The sequence below is a fragment of the Delphinus delphis genome, chromosome 9, assembly GCF_949987515.2.
Source record: "Delphinus delphis chromosome 9, mDelDel1.2, whole genome shotgun sequence".
Lineage (NCBI taxonomy): Eukaryota > Metazoa > Chordata > Mammalia > Artiodactyla > Delphinidae > Delphinus > Delphinus delphis.
Window position 1 is genome coordinate 34,645,227 of NC_082691.1, and position 13,629 is coordinate 34,658,855.

Below are 13,629 nucleotides of genomic sequence, written 5' to 3' on the forward strand. Positions count from 1 at the left end.
TTTATATCAAAGTGAATCAGTTATACATATACATATGTTCCCATATCTCTTCCCTCTTGCGTCTCCCTCCCTCCCACCCTCCCTATCCCACCCCTCCAGGCGGTCACAAAGCACCAAGCTGATCTCCCTGTGCTATGCAGCTGCTTCCCACTAGCTATCTACCTTACATTTGGTAGTGTATATTTTAAAGAAAATTAATAGATAAGAAAAAATATAGGGGCTTCCCTGGTGGCACAGTGGTTGAGAGTCCGCCTGCCGATGTGGGGGACACGGGTTCGTGCCCCGGTCCGGGAAGATCCCACATGCCACGGAGCGGCTGGGCCCGTGAGCCATGGCCGCTGAGCCTGCGCGTCCGGAGCCTGTGCTCCGCAACGGGAGAGGCCACAACAGTGAGAGGCCTGCGTACCGCCAAAAAAAAATTATATATATGTGTATATATATATATATATATATATATATATATATATATATGTTATATATATATAAGTGTGTGTGAATGCTATGTATGACCACGTACCTAAATGGAAAGTACTGAATCTAGAATTAAAAGCAGTAGACTGGCAATGCCGGAGGAGGGCAGAGGAGGAGGTTTGGGGCAGATAATCCTAGGGCTTCAGGCTGATAATTGGCAGATGAGACCGAGAAGAGTGGGTAGGAAGATGGTGGGAATAGTTAATGGGCGGTCAACCTCAAGTATCTGTCAGACCCAAGGAGAAGAAGGGAATTCCAGTTTGGGAGGAAATAGTGGACCAAAGAGAGGAGTGGGATGATGTGGAAACTGGTGGTTAGGAAGACAGAAGCTAATATTCAGGGGCTGGATGAGAGATTTCATGGTGTCTGAGGTTAGTTAGTTAGATAGTTGGAAACATGATAGTTGGTAACAAGTTACCAACATGTTGGTAACTTGTGATAGTTGAACCATTACCTCTTTATTTTGGATGGATTCCTCAGACTTGTCAGTAAAGTCTGACTTGATGCTCTTCATAGAGCACAGAGGAATTGAGCTGATATCTTTTTCAGTAGAGTATGCCATTGAGTTCATCTGTTCATCAGCATTTTTAATATCCTAAATGAAGAATATACATGTTACCACTAGAAGAATGCCTTAAAAATTCAAAGCAACTTTATTAAGCATCCCTCTAAAATTGTACTGCTTCTGTTATTGAAAGTGGTGTATTCCTGAGCAGTTCTTGCTAACGTTTTCGAACTCGATACAGAGACAGTAAGTCCAACTCATACTAAAATGTTAGTGAGTAACAATAGCTTTTATTGTGCCTTTTCCCCCAAAGACCTGTACAATTAACTAGACAAAACAATGTCTTAATTCAAAACAATTATTCCACTAGCAAGGACGGATCTTAGTAAAAGGAATTTGTGAGGGAGATGACTCAAATATACCCTCTCTCTGATCCCTTCTTCCCAGCCTTCTGTGGAGCTTACAAATTGATAACATATAGCAAGGCAGTTAAATGTGAGGTTGGTCCTGGGCCTGAGATAGATCTCAGGAGACAATAACATTTTCCAGGCTTGCCACTGCTGCCCATTCCAATCTGACCAAAAAGCAAAATTGGTGGGTCCACCTCCAAAAGAAATGAGAAATTCCGAAGCCATCAAGTTAACCTTAAAGCTGCTTAAATCATAGAATAGGATAAAGTTCTAAACCAGATTGCTCTAAGTCTAGTTTTTTTTTTCCTTGTTACTCCAAGAAATAAGACCAGTTTCAGTGAAATAAAGGAGTTACGTATTCTCTGTTTATCTGAATGTGGTGCGAGTAAATTTGTGACTTCCTCGTGAAGAGATGGGAGGAGGGGAGAAGACAGAAATGAAGAGGCCAGTTGGGGTGATGGTGGCCCTGACCATGGTGGGGAGTAGAGATGGAAAGACTTAGAGATAATTTTGGGTGCAAGGGAGAGTATGTACACGGAAGGTTTCCCAGGGACACTGTGATTCTTTAACAAGAGTAACACCTGTTAATCAGGCATTTCAAACTAACATGAACTTTAACCAGCTATCCTAATATCTTTAATCAGATATTCCTTTATGCTATCACTTTCTTTTTTTCAGTAAATTTCTCTACCGAGAAAGAAATTTTTTATTTGGCATTTTTTCAGGAGCTATTTACTTTGTGCCAAGTTTAAAATAAAATTTTTACTTCTCATAATAAAATTTTCTAAAGAGGTGCTTTAACAGATCAAAGACAATTCCTTTTCCTGAGAAGGCTGCTAGACAAAATAAGAATGACAAGAAGTTTTGGTATGTATGTGTCTCTACCAGTTTTTATTTCACTTTTGTATGAAAACTCACTAAAGGAAGCTCACAGACTCACTATGTCTGTAAATAATTATGTACATCCTAGATAAATAATTACAGCATTGAATCTGTACCTGATTACAGCAATAACCATGGTTTGAACTTTCTTTAAAAGTTTGATTGGATAACAAACGCTAATGCTAAGAATGGTAATATAATAAAATTTATTATGCTAACAATAATTCTAGGTACTTTACATAATTGAACTCATTTACTACTCAATGTAATTAATTAATATGTTATTATTTTCCTCACTTTACAGTTTAGAAAACTGAGGCACAGAGAATTTCAACAACTTACCCACAGTCCTAAAACTATTAAATGGCAGAGTAAGGATTTCAACTTGCTGTGTCTCCAGAGCTTGTGACTGTAACCATTTTCCTATGCTGCTTTTTGGGATTGATTTTCTTAGCAGCATTAACTTTGTAATACTTATGAAAATCATGAATTGTCATAAATTAATTCATTTGGACACTATAGGCAATAGTGGCAAATAAATGCATCCAGAGTTTCAGAAATGTGGTACTGTTTATGTAGATATCACGTATGTTATGTTTACTATATATTTCCCAGAATATTAGAGCTGTTCATTGAGTATTAATATTTAAAATTGTATTATTATATCAGAATGAAAATTATTTTAGGTAATCAGAGAGTACTAATCCATTTTGAATATGGTATTTTAAATTTTTATACACTTATACTACAAACACTCCATTTTTGTTTTCCTTATGTTGTGGAACTCTTTCACCTAACACCTAAAAATGGAGTTTTAATTTAGTTATAATGAAAAATAAAGAAGTGTTGCTTCAAAGAAAGATCTGAGTGTAGTAGTTTTTTAAAATCTCAAAGTAGTGTTAATTTGACCACAGTTATTTCCTTTTATTGTTACAACTATTAGTTTGAAGATACTGAACTTAATAACTTCATAAATTATTAATTCTACTGTGGAATGAAAATCATGAAAATTCAACTGGCAAATAACATGTACATTTTATTTTTAAAGAAAAATATAGCCTAATATAAAATAAAATCGGAATCAAGCGTTTTTAAATCAATATAAGATTACATTTTCAAACTTTTAATTTTTTTTTATTATCATTGCTTTAGAGGATGTGTTTAAAAATCCTTCATTCTAGAATTGTGGAGAAAGCTGGGGTTTGAAATTCTAAGTTTGATGAGATGGAGACTCATAACTTTCTAAATTTCCTAATTTGTGAAATAATAATATTGATATCAAAAATATAATCAGAAAGTTGAAGAAGTAAAATAAACCAAAAAAGGTTGATATTAGTTGTCTGCAGAAGACCCCTTGGAAAGAAGGCTGCCTTCCAGACCAAGAGATGAAGGCAGAATGAAGAAGAGAGCTAGAGCCTAATCACTATCACTTACGTTAATGCACCCTAATGGAAGAACCATGTGAAATTCAGTAGGCTGGGTCATATGCATGCAAACATGTGGATCCTCAAAAACAGGAGTTTGTCAGTGTGCCTCCAGGATTATCGTGCCTCCTCTTCATTGCCTAATATGAGCTTTCTGGTCTCCCTGTGAGAATTTGATGTATACACGGTATGGATATATGTGTGCATCCTTTCATTCAGCAGATAGATTTTGAGTGTGCCAAGCACTGGGGTAGGTGCTTCCGACACAGGAAGTCTCAGCCTTTTCATAATCTGACCTTCATTATCCAAATTTTCCATTATTCCCCCAACACTCATTACTCATGGCAGGCTGGTCTCCTTTCTGTTTAGTTACAAACCAAGTTCCTTATTACTTCCACATTACCTAGATTTCTCCTCCTTTTCCACCTCTTACCTTTATAATTTTTAAAATTTTATTTATCTATTTTTGGCTGCATTGGGTCTTCATTGCTGCGCACGGGCTTTCTCTAGTTGTGGCGAGTGGGGGCTACTCTTTGTTACGGTGCATGGGCTTCTCATTGTGGTGGCTTCTCTTGTTGTGGAGCATGGGCTCTAGGAGCACAGGCCTCAGTAATTGCAGCATGCAGGCTCAGTAGTTGTGGCGCACGGGCTTAGTTGCTCCACAGCATGTGGGATCTTCCCAGACCAGGGATTGAACCCGTGTCCCCTGCATTGGCAGGCGGATTCTTAACCACTGCGCCACCAGGGAAATCCCCCTCCTACCTTCTTGCCTTCAAGATTTCTTCATGAATACTTCCATGGGTAATCTAGTTCCCTATATCCCCATCAATCTTGCTTCTTATTTCTACAACTTGTAACATCTGTATGCATGATTCTGCATTTTGCCTCTGTAGCTAAGTTTTAAGTCTTTAAGTAGGGATTGTGTGTTATATTTCTTTGTGTTTTAACAAAAAGATCACGGAATATAGAGTTAGATTGCTCTGGATCTGCCACATACAAGATTTGAAGCCTATTTGTAGTGTGCCTGGCAAATATTAGGTACTATGTAACAATTAGTTCTTTAACTTTCATCATTGTCTAGCACAATGCTGAGGATATTAGACTCACTGAATTTCTTCACTAAGGAACTATAAATAAACCTTGGTTGCCTTGTGAAACCTAAGATTATAATTCAAGACTTCTATTTTCTAGCATGGCGTGATTTCTGAAAAGTCAAAAAAAATCTGCAAACATACATTATGTCATGTAAACATTACCTGTGACATTGCAAGTGAATAATATAGACCCTGTTTTGCCATTTCCACCACCATCCCATCTTTTATAGTCACAATCATATCTACACTTCGAATAGTGGAAAGCTGGTGAGCTACCACAATTGTAGTCCGACCTTCACTTGCCTATAAAACAATAAGCAAAGAAAATAAATATAAATTAGCAGAAATAACAAACTCTGAATATTCAAGAAAACTTCTTATAGTATTATTTGAGTATCAAAGAATCTTACCTCTGGATATAGAAGTTTGAAAACTTTGATTAGGGAGGCCAATAGAAATTAAAATAAAAAGGCAGGAAGTTAGGTTCCAAACTGGTGGATTTATAAAACCATAGTATCTTAGAACTAGAAAGGAAACTAAAGACCATTTAATCTGAGCCACCTAACAACCGCCTGGCTATTAGTAACTAAAAATAACTAAGTTTAAGTAACTTAAACTTAGTATTTCTTATTTTTTCATCTCTAAAATGGGGTACAGATTCAAGATAATATGTTTTTGACTTTTTAACAAATATTATATATCAATACATACGGAAAAGTACACATAAGTGTACAGATAATGCACTTTCACAAACCAATTACATCCAGATGCATAGTACCCCGATTACAAAACAGATCATTACCAGCACCCTGAAACCCTCTTCAAGCTCTCTTCTAATCACTGTTACCACTCACCTACACCAACGGTAACCACCCTCCTAACTTCTAACAGCTTAGATTTATTTTGTTTAGTTATTTTCTTTTATATAAATGGAATTATACAGTACATACCCTTCTATGTCCAGGCATTTTTGTTTAACATTATGTTTTTGAGATTCATCCATTTTGTTTTATATCATTGGAGATCATTCTTATTGCTGAATAGTATTGCATTGTGTGAAGATACCACAATTTATTTTCCATTCTACTGGTCATTGACATTTGGGTAGTTTCAGGGTTTTCCTATTATGAATAGATTCCTACACATATTTACGTGATGAACATATGTCCCCAATTCTAGTAGATGTATACCTAGGAGGGGAATTATTGAGTCATATGCTCAGCTATTTTAGATTCTGCCAAACAGCTTTTCAAAGTGGTTGTCCCAGTTTATAAATGTTTTCCAACAGTGAAAGAGAGTTACGTTTACTCTATATTCTCACCAACACTTGGTATTTTCTTTGTCTGGCAGGTGAATACTATCATATTGTGGCTTTTATTTGCACTTTCCTGGTGACAGATAAAATTGAAAAACTTTTCATATCGTTAGTGGCAATTTGGATATTCTCTCCTGTGAACTGTATGTTTTTGTTTGTTTTTCTATTGGAACTATCTTTTTCTTGTCAATTTTCAGAAGTTGTTTATATATTCTATATATGAGGACTTTGTCAGATACTATGTATTACAATTATTTTTCCCCCTCTATACTGTTGTTTTCGCTCTCAATGGTGTCTTTTGATGAATAAAATTTAAAATTTTAATGAAGTCCAATTTATCAACCTTTCTCTAATAATTTATATTGTGTCATGTTTAAGAAATCTTTATCTACTCCAACGTCACATGAATGTTTTTCTATCTTTTACAATCTTTATCATTTTGCCTTTCATATGTAGATCTATAATTCATCTGGAATTGACTTTTGTGTGTGGTGTCAAGTAGGAGTCAATGGACATTTCCCTATGTAGTTAACCAATTGTCCCAGCAGAATTTTTTGGAAAAAAAAATCCTTTCTCTATTGCACTACAGAGAAGTTTTTGTTATTAAATCAGGTGACCATTATTTTGGGTCTGTTTCTGTATTCTGTATATTGTTCTACTATTCAGTTTGTCTATAGGTCTTTATATATACTAATCTAAGTCTTCTAGCTTTATTGCTACTCTACAAGATTGTCTTAACTATTCCTAAGGTAATATATCTTTTGTAAATGCTTAGCACAATAACCGATACGTTTGGCATACTACAGGCACACTAAAAATTTCTGGATATTCAAGGACTGACAGTTAATATTATTACAATTATTATTACTGCTATTTATTTTTATCATTCTCATATTTTATCCTTATCTATTACAGAGAAGGAAATTGGAGCTCAGAAAACTTTAGAAGCTTGCTCAAGGCTTCAGCCAGTCATGGGAAAGACTGGTATACTAGAATCTGGTATGATGTTCTCTATTCTCTAAAAAGGGTCTCTCCATTGCAGTAGTTGATGAAGGAGATAAGTATTTCTTTCAAACTCCTCTATTCCAAATCTATAAGAGAAGGAAACTTGAAAACAATAGTTATTAAGATTAAATAACACTGTGGAAACAGATTTATGATATAATGTTATATGGAAAAAATACAGGAAAAAAAGTTGCATCATGTTATAACTAAGTTAAAAAAAAAAAACTATCCATAGAAAAAGACACCTATATAGTAATGTAGCAAAATACTAAGAGTGCCTATATTTAACTATTGGGCCTATGTGTTGTATTCTTCTTGTTTCAATTTTCTCAATTTTATTTAATGTATATGTATTTCATTTTTGTTTAAAAGAAAGCTAAAACAATTTGGAAAAATATATTCCATTTTTAATAGCTTTTGTTTTTATGAGTACTATCTATATGCTCATGAGCAAAAAGTAGGTGCTATTATGAAAAACTGAAAATACACTGTTTTGATTAAAGGCCTTTTTAACTATTATATTTACAGCACCTTATTTAAAATAAAAAAAGGATGAAAGTTATATTCTGATATATTTGGCTAATATTAAGGTGATCATCTAAAGTATCATCAAAAGAAGGACATTCTTGAGTGGGACAAAAGGGGTAAACTGGAAATTTTTCAGGACAACTGGGAGATGTAATTATAACTTAAAATCATTTGAATTTATGGTCTAGGGTCAGGAAAGTTAAAGAGAAATCATATATACCACTCAGGTTCCAAATAGCAGTAGAGAAATGCTTACTACGTATATTGAATATTCTACCTGGGCATTAATTTTAAAAAATACCCAGGGAAATAGGACTGGGAATTAAGACACTATAACTTATCAAACCTAGGTTTCTGCATTAAGCAAATATTGTTACTAAGTTTGGCTCTTGAAACAGACTTATCTGTAAATATCATATATATGTATGCACACATATATTTATGTCAGGAATACATGCACATATATAAGCATATTCAATATATGTATAGACATATACATACTTGATGTGTATGCATGCGCATTTTGCATGCACATTTTGTACTCAAGCCAACCAACATGCATGTGCATTTTGTACTCAGCCAACCAACAACCAAGAATGTTATAATTTGGGTTAGTAATGAGGAATGATGCCTAAAGTTCATAGGAGGGGCTAGGTCACTGTATCACAGTCATCTAAAGTTCCTCCTAGTTGTGGTGGCAGTAAAGAGATCACTGGCAGAACCAGCTTCATGGGTGTGTGAACTATGCAGTTGCTCAGGGCCCCATGCTTAGAAGGGTCCCACTCTTGGTTTAATGCTCTGCTGTTGCCATCTTGTAATTCTTAATAATTTTTGAGCAGGAGGGCCCATATTTTCATTTTCACTAGGGCCCTACAATCATGTAGCTGGCCCTGATCGTTGTTAAAGGTAAAAAAGGTTTCCATGTGGGTGTACCTAGCTGGTTTGTCTCAAGCATAGATATTAAGAGAGCTCTTTAAACAGGTAGATAAAAAGAAAAAAAAAGAAAATTAAACATCTATCCAAGGTAGGATTCCTTTTTGTCACGACCTCAATAACATTCTAATAATCAGACTGTAATTATTATTCAAAGCATCTAAATTTGTATTACAGTTAACCTACATCTCCTGTCACATAGAGTAGATAGAATAGATAGTTACTTCTGCCCTCAGCAGCCCTACCTGTGTTTCAGACCTCTTTTTTAAAAATACAAGATAATGAGACAATATGACTGGCACCAAATTCCCCTTGATTTTTTTAGTCTGAAAGCAGATCATCACACTGCATGAATAGCTAAGCAAACAACAGACTAGGAATGGAGTCCACTGTTTCAAGTAAAACTCACAATACAGTAACTCTGACATATATAATGATGGACATAACTGTTATTGTATTACATGCTAATTAAGTACAAATGGTAAGCAATCTCATATATAGACCATAAAGAGTACCATGTTTATAGAGGAAATCTTAATTTTCAATAATTTTTTCATCACTTCTGTTCTCTGGAGTCACAGTTTCTAGGTTTGAGTCTTGTTTCTGCCATTTTTGGGGGTCTGCAATCTTAGACTAGTTGCTTAACTTCCCTGAGTCTTAGTTTCCTCATTTGTTAAATGGGGAAAATTATGCTACCTATATTTTAGGGTTATTGCACAGATTAATATCCTTGGTACCATGCCTCAAACATGGAAAGTTTGCAGTAAATAATAGCTTTCATACCATTAACTGTCTTCAGGCTGCAGACCCTTGACTATTTACTGAGAGCAAGCCCAAAGATAAGTCAAGGTCTTTAACTTTGAGAGAGCTAATAAGGGAGGCAGAAAAATAATTACAACGTAAAGTAATAAATCTGTAATTGAAGTTATATAAAAATACCACAGGAGAGCAGAAGTGATTAACTGTCTAGTTGAATGAAGATTGTCAAATAGATGATTTTGAGTTAGGGTCTTAATGAAAGAATAGAAGTTTGCCAGGGAGAAAAAGATGAGGGGTAATTATGATAGAGGCTATAGCAAATCAGGCAGTTGGGCTTAAAAGGGCATGCATTCAACAGGTGAATGGATAGGTGCACATATACAATGGAATATTACTCAGCCATAAAAACGAATGAAATAATGCTATTTGCAGCAACATGGATGGATCTAAAGATTATCAAACTACGTGAAATAAGCCAGACAGAGAAAGATAAATATCATATGATATCACTTACATATGGAATCTAAAAACTGATACAAATGAACTTATTTACAAAACAGAAACAGACTCACAGAAATAGAAAACAAACGTATGGTTACCAAAGGGTAAAGGGGGGGGAAGGGATAAATTAGGAGTTTGGGATTAGCAGATACAAACTATTATATATAAAATAGATAAACAACCAGATCCTACTGTATAGCACAGGAAACAATATTCAACATCTTGTAATAAACTATAATGGAAAAGAATCTGAAAAAGAATATATATATATATATATATATATACACACACACACACACACACACACATATACATATATCTGAATCACTTTGCTGTACACCAGAAACTAACACAACATTGTAAACTAACTATACTTCAATTAAAAAAAAGGGCATGGATTTGTGAAGAATATTGAGGTTCACATGTAGCAGAGTTGTTTGAAGAATGGAAGGTCATGGAGCTAGGAATAGAATTTAGGGCTAGTTAACGTAAAGCAATTTTAAAGAGTGTTTCTTCTGTACGGAACAGAATTTACGGGAAGTTTCTGAACAGGGGAAAGGTGTATATAAATGAAATTTGTTCTTTACAAATTATCCATCACTCTGTATTTACATATGGTTTCAGGACTTTTAAGGTCTTTCTAAACCCTTAGATTCTATTTTTTCCATACAAGTTATTTTATCATGTTTTTGAGATTTGAGTGGTTACAAAATAATCAAGGTAAAAATGTTGATGCTGTGGTAAATAGCTACAGACATAATAGTTTGAACTGTCTTTATTGCTTTTTTTCTCTTTTTACTCCTTAAGACAACTTAATTTATATATATATATATGATTAATTATTAACTACTGATGGCAAAAATAATTATTACTTTTGAAAATATCTTACATTTTAAAGAATGTTAGAGTTTAAAAGGTTCTATAACTAACAGTTCTCTGTTTGGTTTTGCTCACACTGTCCCATGAGCTGATTTGGAAAGTATGCTTATTTTCCTCTAAGAGATAGAGAAACTGAGGCTCAGGAAGTTATGTAATGGATGTCAGTCCACACAGCAGGCAGTTGGTAATGCTGAAACGCACACTCAGGTCGTTTGAATGCTTTAAGTCCACAAACCCCGCTGCATCTCTGTGAGATGTCTTCCTGTTAATGTGACTAAAGCCCTTTGCATTGACTGCTTCTTATACCCTACAAGTTTTCTTTTCCTGTACCTTACACCAGCACTAAGTGTAGGCTTTTCATTCGGCCTACTCTTTTTGTACACTTCTGTAAACAGTTTTACACATGAACAAAGTAGAACTATTTAAACTCCTTGTGTTGAAATGCAGGTAATGATGAAAATTACTGATCCTTAATAGTGATCTTACAATACTGAGCATGCATACCAAAGAGCTATTTTCAATTCTATAATATATACTTCATTTAAATAATATTTATAAACTCTACTCTCTAATAGTTTATACTGTATGGTTTTAAAAATGGGTGATTTCTGAATTTTGTGAAATATAAGAAGTAAATATATTGAGAAAGGAGAATACCAAGGCAGTGCCTCAAAAAATGAACAGTCAACTGTATAAAATAAAAGACAGAATTTTCCTTTGAACCAAGATGGAGTATCATGGATAAGATTTATTCTCCCACCTGAAACCAACAAAACAACTGGAAAAATGGTTTTCAAAACACTGAATATTTATTAGGCAATGAAGCACAGTGACCCCTTGAAACACAGAAGGTGAGTACTACAATTGCCCCAGTTTATTTCCTTGAAAGAATTTTCAGGGTGCAGTGTGTGGAGGAGGAATGCAAGTGGAGTTGGTTGACTTGCTGAGTTAAGGAGGTGGGGTTAAGGGTCTGGGAAGACCAAGACAGCAAGAGTTCACAGAGAACAGTGCTAGAGAGGAAAAAAATGCAGAGAGAACTTGGGAAATCTTTAGAGGATCCCTCTCATGTATTCAATGGAGAACTGACTGTAGAAGAATGTGGAAACTACTCAAGGCTAGAGAAGGAGGCACCTGAAAGGATTAGAGGGTATCATACCTGTTCCAACCAGCATGACTGCGAAACTTTATAATTCACGGGGGCATTGGGTAGAGTACTCAAAAGAGTCCTGCCTCCATAGTGGAGAATACTTTGCTTTAGACTAAAAATAGCTCTGGTCTAGCCTAACAAAAATTAAAAGTAAAGAAAAAATGTCAACTTGTTTCTAAGTAAAAGCTGCATCTCTCAGCAAAAGTCAAGAATATTTCTAAGAATATAAAAATAACCAGAATCCTACAAGGTAAAATTCACAATTTTTTTTTTTTTTTTTTTTTTTGCGGTACGCGGGCCTCTCACTGTTGTGGTCTCTCCCGTTGTGGAGCACAGGCTCCGGACGCGCAGGCTCAGCGGCCATGGCTCACGGGCCCAGCCGCCCCACGGCATGTGGGATCCTCCCGGACTGGGGCACGAACCCGTGTCCCCTGCATTGGCAGGCGGACTCTAAACCACTGTGCCACCAGGGAAGCCCAATTCGCAATTTTTGACACCCAATAAAAAATGGCCAGGCATGCAAAAAAGCTAGAAAATACAACTAATAACAAGGAGAAAAATCAATTAATGGAGCCTGCTCCAGAACTAACACAGATGTAAAATGTAGCAGACAAGGACAGTAAAGAAATAAATAGCACTGGAAATGGTAAATACATGGGAAATTATATAATTTTTTCCTTATTATTTAAATCTCTTTAAAAATAAATGATTTAAGTAAAAAAAAAAGAAAACAACAACAGTGAAAACAATGTAGCATTGGGTTTATAATACATGTATAACTTTATAACACATGTATATTACTATTAGATAATTAGATAATTATAATAATAATAGCTTGAAGGCCAGAAATGGAGGAATGGAAGTATACTAATGTAAGTCCTTTTTACTCTATGAGAGGTGATGTAATATTATTTGAAGGTAGATGGTGATAAGTTAAAGGTATATACTATAAACCCTAAACCCATCACTGAAATAACAAAGAGTTATAGCTAATAAACTTACAAAAGAGATGAAAAGGAATCATAAAAGTACTCAGGTAATCCAAGTGAAGGGAGAACATGAGGAAAACAGGAGCAACGGCAGAAAAATAGCAAAGATGATCTATTTAAATTAATTCATATCAATAATCACATTAAATGTAAATGGTCTAAATATTCCAATTAAGTCAAGGATTGTCAGACTGAATACAAAGCCAAGAACCAACTGTATGCCACCTACAAGAAACACATTTTTTAAATAAAGACACAAATAGGTCTACATTAAAAGGATGGAAAAAGACATACCATCATAACTCTAAGTAAAAGAGAGCTGGGGTGGGCTATATGAGTATCAGAAAAAGAAGACTGAGGAGCAAAGGACATAACCAGAGGAGAGAAGTTTACTTCATAATGATAGAGGGATCAATTTATCAAGAGGACTTGACAATCCTGAATGTTTATGCCCATCATAACAGAGATCCAAAATACATGACACCAAAATGGATACAACTGCAAGGACAAATCCAATCTACAATAATAGTTGGAGAATTCAATACCCCTCTCTCAATAATTTATAGAACAAGTACACAGAGAATCTATAAGGATAAGGAAGACTTGAATAACACTATTAACTGACTTCACATAATTGATATTCATAGAACACTTCGCCCAACAACAGCAAATGCACATCATTTCCAAGTCTACATAGAATATTTACCAAGATAGACCATATTCTGTGTCATAAAGCAAGTCTTAATAAATTTTTAAAAATTCAAGTCATACAAAGTATGTTCTCTGA

At 34.9% G+C, this 13,629-nt stretch overlaps 1 protein-coding gene across 1 annotated transcript in view; it reads right to left on the reverse strand.

The window, feature by feature from the left end:
* The window catches only part of ABCB5 (ATP binding cassette subfamily B member 5), a 113,677-nt gene that overhangs the window by 54,891 nt on the left and 45,157 nt on the right, over positions 1-13,629 (reverse strand). The window contains 2 exon segments of the mRNA XM_060019869.1: positions 926-1,066; positions 4,949-5,089. Of these exon segments, the coding sequence (XP_059875852.1) occupies positions 926-1,066; positions 4,949-5,089 (282 nt within the window).